Below are 18,853 nucleotides of genomic sequence, written 5' to 3'. Positions count from 1 at the left end.
AGAGAGAGAGCAAAGGTACGTAATATTTGTGAGGTGCTGAAAAGCTACCACACATCCGATATCCCCCCCCCCTCTTTCACAAGAGTCTTCCACCGGGTTACACATGTGTGACTAGGTCAAAATGACGAGAGCCTACCACCACTCTCCCCTTAGTATATCTAAGCGACACGAAACTCTCCTCGGTTCCGTGTGTCTGTCTGTCGCGGTCACTAGGCGCAAGTAGTAAAACCGATTGCAACATCAGCTGTCAAAGCTGTTGCTGCTAACGCGAGACGAACGAACACAACCGGCACACAGTAGAGAGACGCGCGCTCATGCATGCAACCGCATCATCATCATCATCATCACCATCATCGGGTCGGGTCTGGCACCATCAGCTGTGAACCTAAATTAAACTCAAGTCAAACCGGTCAGCTGTCAGTGTGATAGAGCGTAAATGCATCGGAGCCGACCTCACCAGCAGTCCGGACTGGACACACACCGAGAGTAGGCGAAAATGACAGCTTGAATAATGCCAATCGGTAGTCGGTATACTGACACACACAGGGCTTTTTGCTTAGCGACCGGAATAATGGCGGCCTAAAATTTGGGCATTAATATCTAGTTGCAATTAAAACTGTATCTCACGCATAGTAAAATTCCTGTATGCTAAACATTTCTGCTTAACATATTTGCACACTTTGTAGCTCCTGACGTCATACAACTCCCGTTGATGTCGTGCATGTCGGCGCCTACTGCGGAACGAATGTGACAGTTCCTTGGCGACGGCGGATGATAATTAACGAAACCCAGTTTCGTGCGCGAGTGCCCCCTTCTCTAAGCAGCATGTGTTTCAGGGTCGGCCACGGTATTTCCCTTGAACCAGCGTGTGTGTGCTCAAGAGATCCGGGCAGCAGCACAACCAACCTCAGGTGGGTGTCTCTAATCGTATGACAAACAGAATGCAAAGCACTGGAACTCTGTGTGGGTGAAGACCACACTGCTGCTAGCCAGGGTTGTGTTGTCGAGGTGGCGCTGGAGTTAATCGTGGATAAATCAATTTTTATCCTATAGAGCGGTGTTGGTTGGTTTGTGCTGAGGCCCACGCTGCTCTTTTATCTTTGTCTGTGTATCTCCAACGAAGTCATCACTCTTCCTTCGTACTCGGCGACATTCAAGTGTAAACCTTGGAGCGATGATATTTTCAACATCGATGAGCTTATCTAATGCTCCTTCTTCGCTTACATCTCTATAAGCAATTGGCAGTTGATCACCTTCAATCGATGGTTGTCACCCGAGGGGACATAACTACAACCGACCGTGGACCTTTGACGGATATATAGTACTGATTTAAGCTTGGGAGTTGTGAGTTTATTCAGAGGTACAATCCAAGGAACGTGTTACAGAAAAGTAAATTTCCAGCAATTAATCATCGTTAGTGAGTGTTCGCTGTAGAGCACAACCTCGCGTTCGAGTGACGCCTTTACTCCCACACACTAGTTGCAATATACGCTAAAACTTTAAAGTGCCGTTCAGTATGCAAAAAAGAGGACAATCCATCATACAGTGTAAACGAGAGTTTGGTCCCTTTTACTGCACAATTTGCAACATTAAAAACGGCTCTTACTTAAAGTTACTGTGACCATTATACAGCACATCAAACTGGGGTTTCGTCTTCGCTTTGAATGTGCTTTCAAGAAGCTGATTTATTCACACTCGAGAAATTTATGCAAGATTCAATCATATCCCTTTTGAACTTACGCACCGATGAGCGCATCGTGTTTGCGCGAGTGGAGCGATGCTGTGTTTCAGAGCTCTCCTTCTCCCACAGAGGTGTCTGAGTAACGTGCTTTCGAACACAGGTTCGAAAACAGTTATACACTTGCCCATTCACTTGACATTTAAATGACGAAGGTAAGATAAGCGCCCATTTACATTCGAGGATTTATAGCACAAGCAGGTCCGCAGCAGGTGGCTTTGGGGACCGACCGAGCGGATGAATTAAACGAAACAATTGTTAAACTATATTTCGTCTGCATCTCAAAACAGATCAAAGCCATGTCAACAAGCAATAGAATTATGATACCGAGAAACCAATTCAATTTGTGTGCCTCGCGCACTAGCCGATCGATATTGTAAGGGTACAAGAACAGGTAACGATGAATTGCCCCCAAAAAAAAAAAGAAAGAAGGGAATGTCGGTGTGTCGTCTTCATTGTTGAAACGGCGTTGTTGAAAATTCCGGATGTCCTAACATAAACCCCAATGGATGGATTTCTTTGGAGAAAACGAAACCAAAAATCGTACCCCACAGCTCGATCATCCGCCAATCCATTACCATTCGAGGAAAAGGTCTCCGTTCCGGCACAATGGAATGACTGACGTTTTACGGGTAAATATTTGATCCTCAAACGTTCTCTCTACCGATTTTTCGGTGTTTGAAGAATCATAAGCTAACGCTTCCCATCGTTCCACATCGACATCCATCTCCAGACAGGCAGCGCACATCACTCCATGACGCTTTTCCTCCCAAAAAAACGAAACCTTGAAAGATTAATTTAAAATTTGTTGCACTCTGTCGCCCACCGCGAGGATGTTTTGTTCTTCTTCTTTTTGTTTCACTCTTCCTCGTCCTGCACATTTCTCCCGACAAACCCGTCTCTCTTACCTTCTATCGCAAGGTATTGGAGTCACAAAGAATGGGTATTTACATTTTCGTTTTCCTGCTGGCACCCTCTTGAACGTCCTTCCACTGAATTCACATCCTACGGTGGGACATTCTACACAGTGGGAAGGTGTTCACATGCACAGTAAGAGAAGGAGAGAGTGGTGGACAAGCGGATGCACCAATATTTGCACAGTATCCGTTGGTGCTGCCGCTGGAGATGTTCTTCTTCGTGGAATCTTCGCTCGTTTCCGACCAAAATGTGTCTTCTCGGGACGTATCTCGACTGTAAGGCTGGTGGGCGCGCGCACATTCTCGCCTACCCTCACGCCCTGCTGCTTGCTTTCCCCTTAAAACACGCAGAAGGGCTTTACATTGTAAATAAAAAGGGGCCCTCTCTTACATCATTCAACATTCTGGCCAGTTTTTTGAACCCGACATTCCCTTCTTCCTTTTTTTCTTTTTTGGGGGCAATTCATCGTTACCTGTTCTTGTACCCTTTTAGTCGTCTTTCTTGCATGAGGCGCGCGCTCTGTTGGAATTTTTCCCGTCAAAAGCGAAATATGATCGAGTGATGATGCTTTATGACAGTTTCGGGCTGCCTTTGAAGAGTTATTTCTCACGTTTTTCGATGCAAAACGAGCAACAAAACGGAGCTGCATTCAATTCAGCTTCCATTAAATGGAATGGAAAAGAGCATTTGGGACTCCAATGTGCAAATGTGCAACATTATCTGTCTAGTTTTGCGTTTAAAAAACCAAAAAAAAACAAGAGCTGTTATACAGTATCGAAGCAATGAAACCAAATCAAAAATTCCTTTTATCGCCCCGATTTTGAAGGTTAGCGGAAGCACGTCGATAGACGTCAACAACAAAGCATTGCACTTCCAGCTACCGGAACAGTAGAGCAAAACACTTTTTCTTCCGTCGTTCCCTTGGTCTAAGTGCCTTTTTCTAAATGCTTTTTTTGGTACAAAGAAAACGAATCTTCGTGACCATTGCGCAGCGGACCACAGGCGAGTAGGGCTGTGGCACACACCGAGGAAAGCGTAACACGTGCGGTCAAACCATAACACATAGCTTCCGTCACCGCGCACGGGTTGGTTGGAAAAGTGCAGCAGTTGCGCGACCTTCCCCCGCTGTGTGTGTGTGTTTGCAAATTTATAAGAAGCTTCGCTCCTTCCTTTTCTCCTTACACTCAGGGCAGCAGTGAGTTGGCATACTGCAAACCACCAACTTCGCTTCGAATACATGCGCGCCGAGGCATTATGCAAACACAGGCGAGCGCGCGCGCGCGCGGAGGAAAAACAACACTGAGTGTTCGCGTAATCTCTATCCACGATGACCGTGTGTGTAGAAACAACCGGACAAGAGCATAGAAGGAGGTACTCTCTCCTCTTTACACTAGAGCTTTCTAGAGGGTGCAGATAATTCATAATGCAGATTTTCCCCCACTCTTTTCCTCCCCGGAAGAGGCCATTGTGGGGTGGTTCGTTTTGTATCCAAATGCATTTCTCTCCCGGAACCGTATTGCATTAGGCAGCAGCACCAAGCGTCGACCCAAGGACAACACAACAATTGCGATTCATTAGTGGCATCGGCGCTTTTAAAGGTGCAATTAATTCAACACACCGACGGCGATGACCACGAAGCTTTTGTAGCCTGTGGAGATGGTTGTGCGTCTTGTTTTTGAAAGTACCGTTTTAATAATTTAGCAAATATAATGAATAATGCCAATTAGGCAAAGGTAAAAATGGCACCGAAAAACAGAGAGGGCTCTGTCGCATTGTGTGTGGCCAAAATTATAATCCAATCTACAAAAAAGAAGAAGAGGAAAAACAAACGTAATTGCAATTATAACCATTCTTTTCAATGCAGCGTGGTCGGTGACGTACACAAAGCTTTCCCGCTTTTATGGCCACGCGCCACCAACCGAGCGATCTGCATCGCGGAAGGGACGACGACGTCGACGACAAAGACAGTTGTTCCCTCCTGTTTTGCTTAGTGCTAAATCCTCTCAGACGGAACACACAATCACGGATGATGGTTCCAGGCCGATGATGCACGCGCGTTTCTTCCCCCGCGAGAAGTGGTGCCGTTCTAGTTGTGGTAAACAAAATAATTAACCTTCACGCGCGCAATTCTTTCCTGGGGTATGGCATACACATGCCATCTTTCTTACCGACCAAGCGCATTGTTGTGGGACATTAAAGGGAGACTGACTTTCTGTCAAAGAGAATGGAAACGCGTTGGAAAACTGACGCGGTGCGCGCCTAGTTCTACTTTAAAGGTTTGAAAGTGGTATTGGCGGCAATAAACAAATCCACCAAGCATTGTGGTTGTCCCTCCCATGGTCTAAACGGCACGTTTTGCCTTGTTCCGGATAGAAATAGTTGTCGACCATGCCCCGTTTCTCGTCTAGTAGTACGTTATGCTACGACGGCTCCAACTCCATTAGCCCACACTGTAGAACGTGACTCCTGTCCGTACACGTTCGTGTTGCGTTTCTTTGGGATTTGCCCTAGTTGCAAACACAGACGCGGTACAACAGTGCGAAAAACAATACCCGATCTCTCCCGGCTGGCTGGTTTGTCCGGTTGACATTGTGCTCAGCTGGATGGAACACTGACTTTCCGGTTTGTCGAGCGCTGATGAAGAGGAGGAAAGGTTCTTGTCCGCTCGTGGAACTTGCCGCGCGCACGCGATCAAAAAAATCAGCGAAGCACGCACTCGCAGAGGAACTCGGATATCTCTCGGCTCTCTAGTACCGGGGAGGGCTCTAGAATGAACGAACGAACGAGATCAAGATCACCGCAAACACCCGGAACAGCAGACCACCACCCACCAACCCACCACGCGGATCAGGTTACACACACAAACTGCATGTGAAAACACATGTGACAGTTTTGTAAAAGAAGCTTAAGTCGTTGCAGTTAGATATAGCGGTCGGTCTGATCTGTAAGCTACTCTGGGGAGGGAGACCAGTGGCACACCTTTAATTGAAGGTTGCGATAGCAGAAACAAGTTTCGCTTGTCCCGGAAAAGCAGACACCTGTAGTACCAGTAGAAGCCGCTCGACGGACAGCTATGATAATCACTTACTAGTGCTACTTAGAGCACACGCTGATGGTATAGCGTCACCCGAGAATGTTACTTCCAGAAACAGTCACTTAAGGTGCTGCCAATTGCCCAATGTTACGGTTGTTGTTTTCGGTTGAACACTTACCTGTAAGTAGAAGGCAAAAAAAAAGAAAGAAAGAAAGCGATTAGCATGATGTTGTACCTCAACATATGACAGATAGATCCAGAAGAATATGGGCAATCGTCATTGGTATTCATATTTAATGCAGCAGAGAAGTGGAGTCAATCAATCGATAACAAGAATCATATGACATTGGATATTGTTAGAATTGGAATACATCTGTCGGACATTGATTTTGAGGTTCAAGCGCACGTTCTATTCTTTTCCAGACTAGTTCTCCATTATCATTAACAGACGATGTTGAAATGTTGAAAACGTTATTGATTGGTTGAGTTCTAAATGATCTTACAGCGTTTATCACACTTCGGTTCAGTTGGTTTCAGGCTTCACTAGCATCAGTTTAGTTTAAAGTGCACTACCATAAAGGCTACATGAGGTGTAGTCGTCGTGATAATGATCTCGCTTTTGTTGTACTACTCGCTCTTTCTCTGCCACATCGCAGCTGCACACGAATATCCCGGCAGATGTAAAGAGCCTCCCACCAATAGGACATCCATACATGAGATGTGTGACAACTATGATGAAACGATAAGTAACAGCACCAACAACGAGTGGTATCTGTACCCAGTCGACTACGAACCGCACCATGAAAAGGGCTATCAGGCGGATACATTCTTCCGGATCGGCGGCATAGACTGGCGGTGTATCAATCTTGTAGTACGATGTGCAAACCGTACCCGGCTGCAGCTGACACTGCGGTGTCAGAATGTGAGCGTGGTGTACTACGTAGATCTGGTACAATCCTACCAGGACAATAGCCGTTGCTGCCACGTTCAGCTAAAGATGAGCCCGGATATGAGCGAAAAGTGTAACTTCGAGCAGGTGGGCTACGAAGTCTGGGGCCATGCGTCGCGGCTACTGTTCGTGCAGATGTGCAACAACATGCTGCACCTGGAGCGTTACGTCGAACGGTACTGGCTGTTCGTATCGCGCGATCAAAACGCATCGGAAGTAGAGCGTTCTCTACAGATGCTGCTTAAGCACTACCGATTCTTACGGTTGAACGCATCTTCGGCGCCACCCACCAACAAGGACACTGCGTGCGATTGTGCCATTTTCGATCGGTACTTCGAAAAGCGGATGCACTGCAACACACCGATGTTCGATCAATCGGTGGGCGGCAGTAGCGTGGAATCGGTTCGTCGCAAGAAGTGGCACTTGAACGACACGAAAAACGTAGTCATCGCCGTTCCTAAGTTTGTGGCGTACATCGTGCAAGGTGTTGTGGTGCTAGCTGGACTTTTATTTGTGGTGTCCATACTGCGACGCCATGAGGAATATGAGCTGTGATTTTGCAACGAACTGAAGATGCACTGAAAAGCCTGAGAACTTTCATTTTCATGGGAACGCGATCGTTCTGCCGAATTCCCTCTTCGCTGTAGCTTATTTCTTCAGAACTTTCCTTCCACCCGTGCAGACCGATCTCGAATACGATTTTCCCACGCACAGAGGAGGAAAACGTCTCTTGCTATAGCTGTAATAACACAAAAACACACTAACCATTATTGCAATCTGATGTGCTCCCATCATCGATCGGACGTGCAAAGAATCGATACAACAGTGCTGAGTGTATGTGAATGTTTGTGTGAAAAAACCGCCGTGTCAGCAAGAAATGGAAGTTGAATCCGTAAGCCAAACTGGACTGGGAAATGGGGTTTTATGGTCGCTTTATTGTTGTGCTTGGGTTGAACGTTCTGAAGTAGACCGTCTGGATGGATCAGACACGTTCAGCAAGATCAGACGGTTTTTCGGGATAGTAAACCAATATACATATTTCGTTGGGAAGACAAGTAGGGCAGGAATACTACAGTATTGTAGAATATGATATGAAAGTGAAGTTAAATAAATTCAAATTAATAAGCAGCTTCTATTGTTCATACATTCCGCTTAACAAAAGGTGGATCGAATTGGTCGACCAAATCACATAATTTCATTTGTTTCGTAAATTGTGTGAAGGTGAAAAATGTATTCCAGGAAAAACATTTCCCTACCGCTTTGCCGCAGCAACAATCCGAATCCGTCATGCTCGACGAAAAGCTGCTTTGCTTGCTGTCCATTTGTCAGCTGCCCGTTCCAGCCGAACCGAAACGTCGGTCGGCGGCGGTGGCGGCTGCACACAGTTGTGTCTTTCTCCTTTGATGTGCCTTTTCCACCGCCACCACGTAACGGGACCAGCGGCTAACCCTCCCCCCGGAACCAGATTCCAGGGAAAATCTCCACTGGGAAAATTCAGCTCATTGCAGACCGCAGGCACGTTACATACATACACAGCTGCCCTTGCTTCAGCCGACGAGTTTCTCCAAGGCGGGAAAAATCGGGACACTTGGAAAGGTCTCGTGCTTCTCCCTACAGCCAGGAGGGAGAGGGGGGGGGGGTGTTTTGCGGGTGGAAAATGACATTACGATGATGCGCGCAACCGTTCCACACCAGACGCAGCACAGCTGCTGCTGCTGCTGCAGCTTCGAAGCAGCAAAAGATTATCGAGCATCGGTGCTCAATCCCCAAAGCAGCGAGTGAGTCTCTCAACCGTAAAACACTTCCCACAACAAATGGCTGTGCCGTTTTCTTCGCCTTCTTTTTTACTTTTCAATTTGTGAAGCTTGCGAAGGGAAAGTTTAACACACGGACGGAACAGACGGAATGGGGTAACTTCCAGCGCAACTCCAACGATCACTTCAATTCGAGAGACAGATTTTTTGTTCTGTGAGTGTACAATAACAAACACATATTTTACACCATTCAAGAAAGGATTGGGTTCTATCTTTCCATAACGGATGACGGGAAATTGTGTTACAATTTACCGGGAATGATGAAAAAACAAACAACGCCACAGGTCGAAGAATGTAGATCGTGAGATTGTTTTGCGCGCCCGAATGGAAAGGAAAGAAGTATATACAAAAAACTCGGAGAGAAGAGGCGCATTATCTACCGGAGCGTGGAAAATTGTCTTTTTTTCAGTCTCATAAACAAGGTCTCAAAAAACCTGAAGCAGATCTCAAGCGAAGATCATCTGGGCTTTAACAATTTCTGCACCTTAATCCATGGAAAGTGTGTTAATAGTTTCTCGCTCTTTCGAATCGATCAATATAGCTTTTTAGCAACCTTAAACTACCATCATCCTCATCATCAGTTTGACATGCGTTGATCACGTCATGTAGGGTTCGTCGCCTACACAATACTTACGCTACTAAACCACCGAGAAATGCGACTGGGCCGCCACCGATGAGCCGGATTTTCCTGTGACAGGAATCGAACAGCGACGGCCGGGCGTGGGGCGGCGACGAAGCGTGGCTGTGCAGTCCCACCACGCCACCGCCGCCCGCTCCCGGCCCATGTCCGATCAGATGTGCCGGTGAGCGAAGCATCGCCTTCAAACGTTCGCGCAACTTGCTCAACCGGAAGAGCGTATCCTCCAGCGTTGTCGTCCTTGCCCCCTTGTCGCCAACGCGTCCCACCCGCACGCGCGCGCACAAACAGCCACGCACAACCCTTTAAATGATAGGATCCGGGAACGACAGGCGAGGCGGTGGGTCGAGACAGACACAGCCGGAAGGCACAGCCCCTCAGCCACTTGTACTAGCAGCCGTCACACGTCACGCGTAACGTTTTGGTGAGGAAACTTTTCTTTCTATTTCATTTAAAACTTTTCCTTTTCACAAACACAACCTATCTGCTGCAAGGATGCGCCCCGCACGATGTTCGCGCGCTGTTGTCTCGCAGATCAAAACGGTAGGTGGATAAAAGGGGGGATGATGCTTAAAACAAAGCACATGAGCAGCAAAACAAACACTTAAAAAAACCACCCTCCTCGACAACAAACAAAAAGAACTACAACACTTATCACACAACCACCACTATGACGACACACGGGAAGGGTTACCCGCCTTCATCCTGGTTTTCGCGAAGACTACTACGATACAATCTAGCGAGCGACGGGTGAAGATTTCTTTTTCAATTTCTTTTGCTTTCTTTTGCTTATTTTCACCCCACTTTCACTCTTGGATTCAATTGATTTATACTTTTCTTCTTTTTCTTCTTCTTCTCTTGCACGATCACTCACGGAACTGTTGCTGAGGGTGCTGCTGTGGTTATAGTTGAAAAAACAAAGGAAAGATGATTACTAATTTATCGCAAAGGAAATGAGAACAGAACGCGTACGGAAATTGCACTTTGAAAAAGTTATGTTTTGTCTTGTTTTCATTTGAGTTTTTGTTGGTTTTTGTTTTGGCCGAGGAGCGTCAGATTGTGTTGTGTGACACGTGCTATTATTTTTTTTTGTTTCTTTCTATCCTTTCTTTTTCACTTCTGTTCACTTCTTAATTACTATCACCTTCACATTTTCACTTTTTTGTACCTTATTTTTTGTACAGTTTTTTTTTTATATTTTTGCTGAGTTTTTTTGTAGTTCTATTTGATTTTAATCATTTCACTTGCAGTTTTTTCCCTTAAACCAACTTCCAATTACCATATATGTTTAATAAAGACAATAGAAAACAAAAGAAATACACACACGCAAAAAACCACCTTTAAAGCTGTCCAGCGGGGAACGAAAGGGAAAAGAGGATGCAAAGCGAACAATTAAAGGCAAACATAAGCAAAAACGTACAGAGCACGCACACGCACATAAAACAACAAACACTAGAAAATAGAAACGATAACAAAGGTGAAAAACGCAGAGAAGTAGTAAAAACACCGACAAAAACACTATCGAAAACGCGCGTTCAATTGTACGTTTCTCCATCACTTTCCAATTCCCAGAGAGCCACGTGTGTGTGCTGAAGGAGTCTTTACAATTATTCATAAAAATGAACGTAACTTGGATTTGGATAAAGCTATGGCACACATGGTAGGAACAAAAAATGAGAAATTAAAAGGCAAATTATATCACACCCCATATCACTGTAATGGCGAGAGAGTGAGATAGTGCCCCCATCACAACAACGCATTATTTACATTCAATGCAGTTTATCGTTTCTTAACTCATCGCATTTTGCGTCTTGCACCGGGGCTGAGAGGGCGGTGACCATCAACACAATCTGGCAGGCGCGTCTATTGTTTTGGTTTGAGTTACAGTTTCACCTACGGCTTGGATATGACACACATCATCCCGGTTGCACACCACACGGTGATGTTTCCACGTCTTCCTAAAGACGAAGCAAGACGTTTGACGTACGAGAGGGAGAGCTGGCTTTACACCACTTATCTCCGTCCCCATCAGAACCGGCGGTGCAGCTTTGCAACAGCAGGGCAGAGCACTTTTTATCGATTGTTACGCAGTCGCCCCCGGCCCGAAAGACACACTTTCGCACTTACAAAATTGCACCTATCCCCTCATACATTGTTTTACATTTTATATCCTTCGCTACTTGGCCGTCCTTTGCCTCCAAGTGTATTGAACGTAAATTGGTTTCCCTTCCCCCATTTAGCCATACGCGACCTCACCTAAAGTGACGAAGGCACGGGAACGAGAGGCGACTTAAAACGAGAGGCATGGTCGTTCTACTAAGGAACCATTTTCCAACACTGTTTTGCACTGTGTGTCACGAAGCAGTGCTTCGCGAGAGGAGAAACGCGGCGAACAGCGCTTTTACCATGCAAAACGGCCTTTGAATCGATCGAAAGTGGGGAGGAGAATGAGATTGCAACATAATATGCGCGCACCGTTGAAGGAAGAGTGCTTTTGTTGTGCTGTTTGTTTTCACTTTCAAAATGGGAAGCCTTTCCTTTCGTGCATCGAGCAAGGAGAGCAGCCTTCGTTTGATCTGATTGCATAAGTGTGCAAGCAAAAGCAATGACTTTTCGAATAAAAACATTTTCATCAAGCTTTTCTTCGCGCGTGATGGTCTACTTGCAAAGCCGACTTAAACCATTCAAAAGACACGCAGCTGAACATTTAACTTATTATATGCCGTACTAATCTCTGTCCTCATTTTTTGGGGGGAGCCTTAATTTTCATGTTAAACTCACGCTCTCATCCACAAAGCAAAGCAGCCACTTGAGAAAACAAAGCGAGCTGAAGGAGATGGTAATCCTTTCTCGTTTCACAAAGCGCGTGTTTAATCCAATCTGTCAACGAATCCAAGGAATGATTTCTGACTTACTTTCGGGGTCGGCACAACATGCGGGTGGCAACGGGAAACCCTTGTGCCTTCTTCCTGTTGTCCCACACTACATAATCCGCCCCGCTCTTAAGAAAACAATAGAACCGTTTCATGGCAACGAAATTCGAGCAACCGAACCCGAAGGGGCGACGTGACGCTGGTCCGTCGGTCCGACATTTCAACCGCAAGCAACAGTGCGCGCTGCTTTCGTGTCGGCTGGATGTGGTTGAGAGGGGACTCCTGTGAAACAAAGCCTAACCACAATGTCACGCCAAACGACCAAGACTCTTTATGATCGTTACGCTACTTTGCGTAAGTTACTTGAGAGCTTGCGTTCATATCTGCATCTGTCACAGAGGAACCTTGCATCCCGTATCAGATGAGAAGGAAAGGGAGCTACTACCAGAAACATATGCCACATCTCCTCTCTCAAAGTACTTCCCCTGTCCCTCCGCAGTGGCTTTGCCTTCTAATGGTACAATGTCACGTGCAAAACAAGTGCTGCTGCTGCTTGTGTTTATCGTTGCGTTTCAACACACACAACGCAAACCCCTAAAAGGCGATGTCAAAATGCGACACTTGAAACCTCCACCAAATTGAAATATCTCCAACTTCCTCATCGAGGAGGGGAGAGATCTTCGCACGCGCTCACAGGCAAAGGGCCAAAAGAATGGTTTTAATTGTGCGTTTTCTCAAGGCGCTCACGCTCATTTCGGGGGGGTTGTTTTATTCCCGGTGGCCACCGAAATGGAAGTCCTACAACTGCCACCACCACCCGCCCCCGTGTGGAACCATTTTACTGTGCGTTTGTGACAACCAAACGCCGTCTGGTGGGCCGTCAACCGGCAAAAACTCTATGTACGCATAAAAGATGCTCTATTGTTTCAGTTTCGATTGTAAGACGATACCACACGTGTGTCTCACCCTTGAGAATGTGGTCAAACCATTTAAATGTTGAGCAAAGAAGGGACTGAACAAATCTGGAGGAAACTGTTCATAACTGAATGCATCTGTCATGCATCACATGCCTTGAATATTTTATGATACTAACTCAAACATACAACAGCGCCATCTGCTGGGAAATGCAAAAGTGTAAACATATCCATAGTTAGAAAATGATAAGAAGATAATAGGTACTTCTGACTGTTCGGTGCACAGTATAGAGCGTTGGACAAAAGGATAGGACAACTCTGAATCCCTTTGCCTTCTGTTTCAAGTTGTAAAAAGATTGTTTAAAACAACCTGAAGTGACCTGAGAGGTAGTTTGCAGATGTAAGAAATGACAATTTTATTTGTTTTTCTTCACTACACAAAACCGACCGGCTCAAACAAAGTAATGTTCGTCCAAAATTCACCACATTTACTATCACAAACGCACCCAACAAAGCCACCAACATAGCACACCAAAGTAGAAGTAGTAGTTGTCCTCTTTAGCAACAATAACAACAACTACAAAAATGTATATTCACCGTTTCTCTTCGGTTCGTGCGAAAAATGGCCATTATTTGGGGAAAAGGAAATGTTTACAAAGCGTGGTTGCGGCAAAATAAACCGTCCCTAATTCGGCATCGGCAACGGAACGGAACCACCGCGGCGCAGCACATGGCCAGCAAATAATGTAGGAAAAAAAAGATTCGGAAAAATAACATATATATCGCCATTCGATCGGTACACGAGTGTTCCTGTTTCGAAAACGTTTGAAATGAAACGCCACATGCTTTTATTGTGCGTGTGAAATTTTCGAGGTGATGGACTGTATATTTCCATTTTTTTAGGCGCTGATTTTTACTTCATGCTCTCTCATGGAAGCGGTAAACAATTTACAATTTACAATAACAATCAAAAACGTCGATATTTGGGGCATTTTTGTACGTGCAATAAAGAAAAATCGGAAACGCTTGTTTTCTAGGTCAATATTAGTAACACATCAACAGCAGCGGGGACTTTAGATCAGTTCCTCGAGGTCAACCGGAGCCGACACAGAGAGTGAGCTCCACTTTAGGGAGGGTAAGTTTGTTTGTACGCGCGCGTTAAAAACTGGCGACGGTGCCCGCGTGTTGCGGAAAAACCTTCAGACTGATCGCAATCGCAAGTAGGAAATAATGTTATGCTTCCACGAGCGATTACACACCGTGTAATATTGGCCTGGAGAAGAGTTTTCCAAGAAGCAGCAACAAGCCCAGCAGATGTGCATGTGTGTTTTTCCTTTCAAAAGCTTCCACAGTTTCCGTGAAGTACACGACAGCGGAAGCTCCCCACAATCATTACGAAGCATTCCACATCTCACACCTTTATCTACTCGGCAAATGTTTGATTTGTTCTGAGTGCTTTCAAACATAACGTACGTACAACAGACATATCTAAATGCAAACAACATTGTTGCTGTTGGCCCGGTTTCATTCCGACGCCGTGTAATCCTATTTGCTCCAGAACAGCGATTTCAACATCATCAGTAGCAGCAGCAGAGCGCACAATACACCGCGCTGTTCCCGGAGACTGGACGGATAATGGAACAAATCCGTTTACAGAATTGCGCGTGGCTTTGATTTTAACCTCAGCTGAAGCCAACCAGCAATACAACACCTTCGAACGATAGTGGGGAGTAGTGCCTAAACATGGGCCCACAGTTCCGGACATTGTTTGCTGTATACCACCCGGGATTCGTTCGAGACATTGATGCTGATTTCATGGGAACATTAACTGCACTTCTCCCGCTCCCGTTCCGAGGATTACTCTAGATCCGTGGTAAATCTGATGCGATTCAGACACATTGACTGGGAGGAAATTGGGAGAGCTCACCTCACTAAATGAACGCCATCATAACATCTGAAAATTGGAACTCAATTGCTTATGCCCGATTTTAGGTGGAATTCCAACATGGCAGCTTTTCTTTTGGGGGGAAATTCCACCAAACGCGTAAAGCCCATAAAGCCATTGTGCATCCTTAGAATTTCAGTACTGTAGCCTATTCTTGACCGCTAATGATCTATCCAATCGACCATACAAAACACACACACACATACACAAAGGAAAAAGCACAACTCACTGCCCGTTTATTACGGATATTTTGAGTGCTACAGTGACGTCAGCACAGGCATCGACCGACCGTCCGGTAGACGGTTTTGTTTTCTTGCCAATCGTATGATCGCCATAGATCTTTCGTATTCCTCATATACGATCATGCAAGTACATAAAGTACAATTACAAATGGTCATTGCGCCCCACCCTCCGTGTGCAAAGGCGACTGAATAAGGGAAGTTACCCGGCACCGGTAGCCGCACCAACGAGGAAGTCATTTACGAACCGGACAAAGAGCGTCGTACCTTGCCATAACGAAAGAGCAACTACTAGCTAGAGACTTAGTGTGCTATTGTATGCAGCAGTAGAGTACCGGTCACAACTGCGTTACCATGGCGATTCGTAAAACAAGAAGTAAAAGTGAGAGTGTAGGTGATTATATCAAGTCGTTGGAGAGCTTCAGAAGTGTGGAGGGCATTGGGACGCTCTGGTGTAGGCGAAGAACGTACTGCTTCGACAGCATAATGGGGGGACACGACGACCGTTTGCGGTTTGAGCTGGAATTGTTGGCGTCCAAGAGATGGTAGTTCCAGCGGTGAACGATCGCGCTGCTGTGTTGTCCAGGAAGTGAAGAAATCTACCCTCACGCTTTTGCAGACACTGAATCTCCTTTACCATTGCCCGTGTTGCTGGACATTGTGTCTAGAAGTGTGGGCCAATCCGTGTGGTTATTCCCCACAGCGGTTGTGGATCATCAGAGCCCTCTAAAACAATCGTACATCGTGTCTCCCTCCTGAGTACCTCTCCAGAGCCCGCCGTTGTTTGTGATACACACTGTACATCAAACGTCAAGCAACCGGACGGGGGCAACGTGAAGGCTGATTAATTGCCCTTTTGAGCAGAAGACGAAGAAACACCCGATCCAGACAATGGAACCCAAGAGATCTGCACAGCAGGGGACTCCACATTGTATTCCAGCAGCAGTCGCTTTCGTGGCTTAACACACGTCCGAGAAGACGAGATATGTTGCCACGATTCTTTGCAGACACTTCTCAGATATCGCTAGGATGCTTTTGATGCTGATGCCTTTACCATGTCCTAAGCTATGGCACGGCGAATAGACACTAACCGTCACGATCGACATCTTCACCGTGACCAGTATCCGCAGCGGTGGGACATACAGATACAGCGATACAGCTTGTGTTGGTCTACCTTCTACGAAACCCCCATTTGGTTTCCCTTTCACCTATGGCTAAAGCTAGCATGGCGTCTAATCTGGAGCAGATCTTGTTGACGAAAACGTGATCGTTTGTTGTGCACCACCGTAGTACTTCTCCCACCTGCTCTTACACGAGCGATTATGAGAGGTACATACCATTTGAATAAAGCACCACATCGGCCAACATGATGATCCAGAGAGGTCAGAGATAAATGTGTGACTCGTGTCGTGGTACTTACATCTCAATGAGTCACAACAGACAAATTTCCACTCACTTTCCCTACGAGCTGATGTGTAACGGGTATTCTCCTCTCAACACATAATATGTTCGTTGATTACATTATCCGCAAATTTTCAATTATGAATTTCACTTTCCATCACTATCCCAATCCGTAATGCCCCGCAGACTTTTCTGCACAGCAACGCAAAGTGTAATTAAATTGCTGACGGACACAACGGGCGGACACTGTCACAACACACACACACCTTGAGGCTCTCTCAAGGTTAACGTGTCGTACGCGTGAAAGCCAAGCCCTCTTTTGTGCGTCTGCCGGTAAGGCCACGAAGCAAACAAACTAGACGGCAGTAGCGCAGCCTCGAGAGAAGCCTAAACCCGAAGGCACGCCACTCCGTTAGTTCAGCGCCGACTCACGTAATTTTCCAGCAATTCTCTCACGCTCATAAATCCTCGCGAGGTAAAAAAAAGTCTAGCGCAAAAACAACATACCTCGCCTCTAGTGGTAACCATAATTACCCTTATGGAAAAGGAGGGACACTTCTAGAGATGGCGCATCATGATGATTTTGTTTTTTTTTTTACCCTCAGTTTGTGTGTTCTTGCCAGGTTATTAGCTTTTTTGTGTTGGTATGTTTGTTGTGGTCGTGATGCCACCACATGACACGTGATGCAGTAATTAAAAGCTCCTCAACACGGACATGCACACACACACACACATACTAGTCCACTTCAAGGATATAGTGAGGGATCTCGCTGCTGACGTTGTTGGAAGGGCTAGTTAAACAGCTGCTGTTAAGCGAATATCGTTATGCCATTAAACAAACTGTGTCTGCTGTTGTCGTGACGAGTTGCGTAAGGCTCGAGCTTGCCGTTGTGTCGTGCCTAAAAACTGTTTGTGGTGATCTTTTTTGCATACGACGACATTGAACCATGATTAACGCCAAGCTCTTGCCAGACCAGACACAACTCGGACTGAAACTCGTCCGCACAAGAGTGGTTCAACAACACGTACCGAGCTTGGTGCTACGAAAGCTCTATCCTTAACTCTCGGCCAAGATCTTGAGTTGTGTTCAAGTGAGAGAAAGAGAGAAACATCCTGAAGCGAACAGAAAATATGACTGCCCAACTAAAAGGTTCCATCTAAGGGCTATTCTTTTTCATCCATCAAACATTCCGATGAAAATGAAACCATTTTGTCTTTCGGTCCTCCTCATTCCGTTCCTCTTCCTCCAGACACACATCCGGCTCACAACAAACGTCTACTGTTCCATCATCATGTCTCCGCTTGTGTTTACCGAGAATCAATTCTTCACCAAATGATTGATGTTTGAGGCCCAAGAGCGCACGGGTGACTCCGGGTGATCCACTGCCAAAAATTCGGACCATTACACATCACTGCGAGACGCAAAATGGAACCATCGAAGGAGCATGAAAAGAAGTTACAGAACACAAAACCGGCCCACTATTATGAATCAGCATCTTGCCGGAGCCGCTTTTTTGTTCGTTGGTGGCAGAAACCTGCAGAACATAAACTTGACCACGCGTGATTGTTTGGCGGGTTGCACTTTATACTGCTGCTTAATGGTTTTGGTTCTGCCCTCTTCTTGCGAGTGGCATGTGCTGCATACACCCGCAGGAAGATTATTTGGAATGATTTAGTGTAATTTGTGCCCACCTTTGAAACTTTGACTCAAAGGAATCAACTCGAAAGAATTTATTCCTCCTCTCCAAATTGCACAGCATCCTCTAATAGCACCCAACCGAAAAGGGCAGATCTGGAGCTGGAGGTTTTATTTTTGGAAGCAGGCGCCATCCTCAGGCCTCCGGGCAATGATGCTGCTGCTGCTGCAGTGTGTGGAAGCTTTCGAGTGCAAACCGGTTTTTTGGAGTTAGCGATCCTCCAAAAACAGTCAAAAGTCGGATGAGAACGCGATCGACAAGATAAACCATTCCGAAGCGTCAAGGGGAAGTCCCGTGCAAGTCCCGTAGCAAAAAGCAAGACAAAACCACATCGAATCTGCTGGTTGTAATTTGCAGTTTCTTGAAATTTGAGTTCAAAATCTACAAAAAGAAAAAATCGTAGCACAATTTATAGATTGAGCGCCACACCACCGCTCGTGATGTAGGTCGTGATTTTCTGCAATTCAGTTTGTGTTGTTCGTGTCTCGGAAGTATATAATGAAGCCGATCTGCGGTTGATCAATTACACCTAATCAAGATTCGTTTTCCTATTGCTAACGTCACACAGTGTTCGCAAGAGCATTAGGAAATGTAACACAAATTTCAAAAAGCAACAATCTTTCGTGATTTGCAGTTGGAAGAATAATTGGAAAACACAGTTACATCAACAGTGATCTCCAAATGCGCGGTGTGC

The 18,853-nt window shown here is 45.8% G+C and overlaps 1 protein-coding gene across 11 annotated transcripts in view; it reads right to left on the bottom strand.

Annotated features, from left to right (window-relative positions):
* The window catches only part of LOC121600421 (MOB kinase activator-like 2), a 113,800-nt gene that overhangs the window by 54,856 nt on the left and 40,091 nt on the right, over positions 1-18,853 (bottom strand). For 2 of the 11 annotated variants that reach the window (XM_041928989.1, XM_041928991.1), the window contains exon 2: positions 9,088-9,986. The exons of 7 other annotated variants lie outside the window; for them this stretch is intronic. In XM_041928989.1, coding sequence (XP_041784923.1) covers positions 9,088-9,269 — 182 coding nt within the window. In that variant the 5' untranslated portion in view covers positions 9,270-9,986. The remainder of the gene's footprint in view (positions 1-9,087; positions 9,987-18,853) is intronic. 2 more of the 11 variants (XM_041928990.1, XM_041928993.1) reach the window with 1 other exon arrangement.

Source organism: Anopheles merus, chromosome 3L, assembly GCF_017562075.2.
Source record: "Anopheles merus strain MAF chromosome 3L, AmerM5.1, whole genome shotgun sequence".
NCBI lineage: Eukaryota > Metazoa > Arthropoda > Insecta > Diptera > Culicidae > Anopheles > Anopheles merus.
Note: the sequence above shows the minus strand (reverse complement) of the source record. Positions and strands in the feature narration are given on the sequence as shown.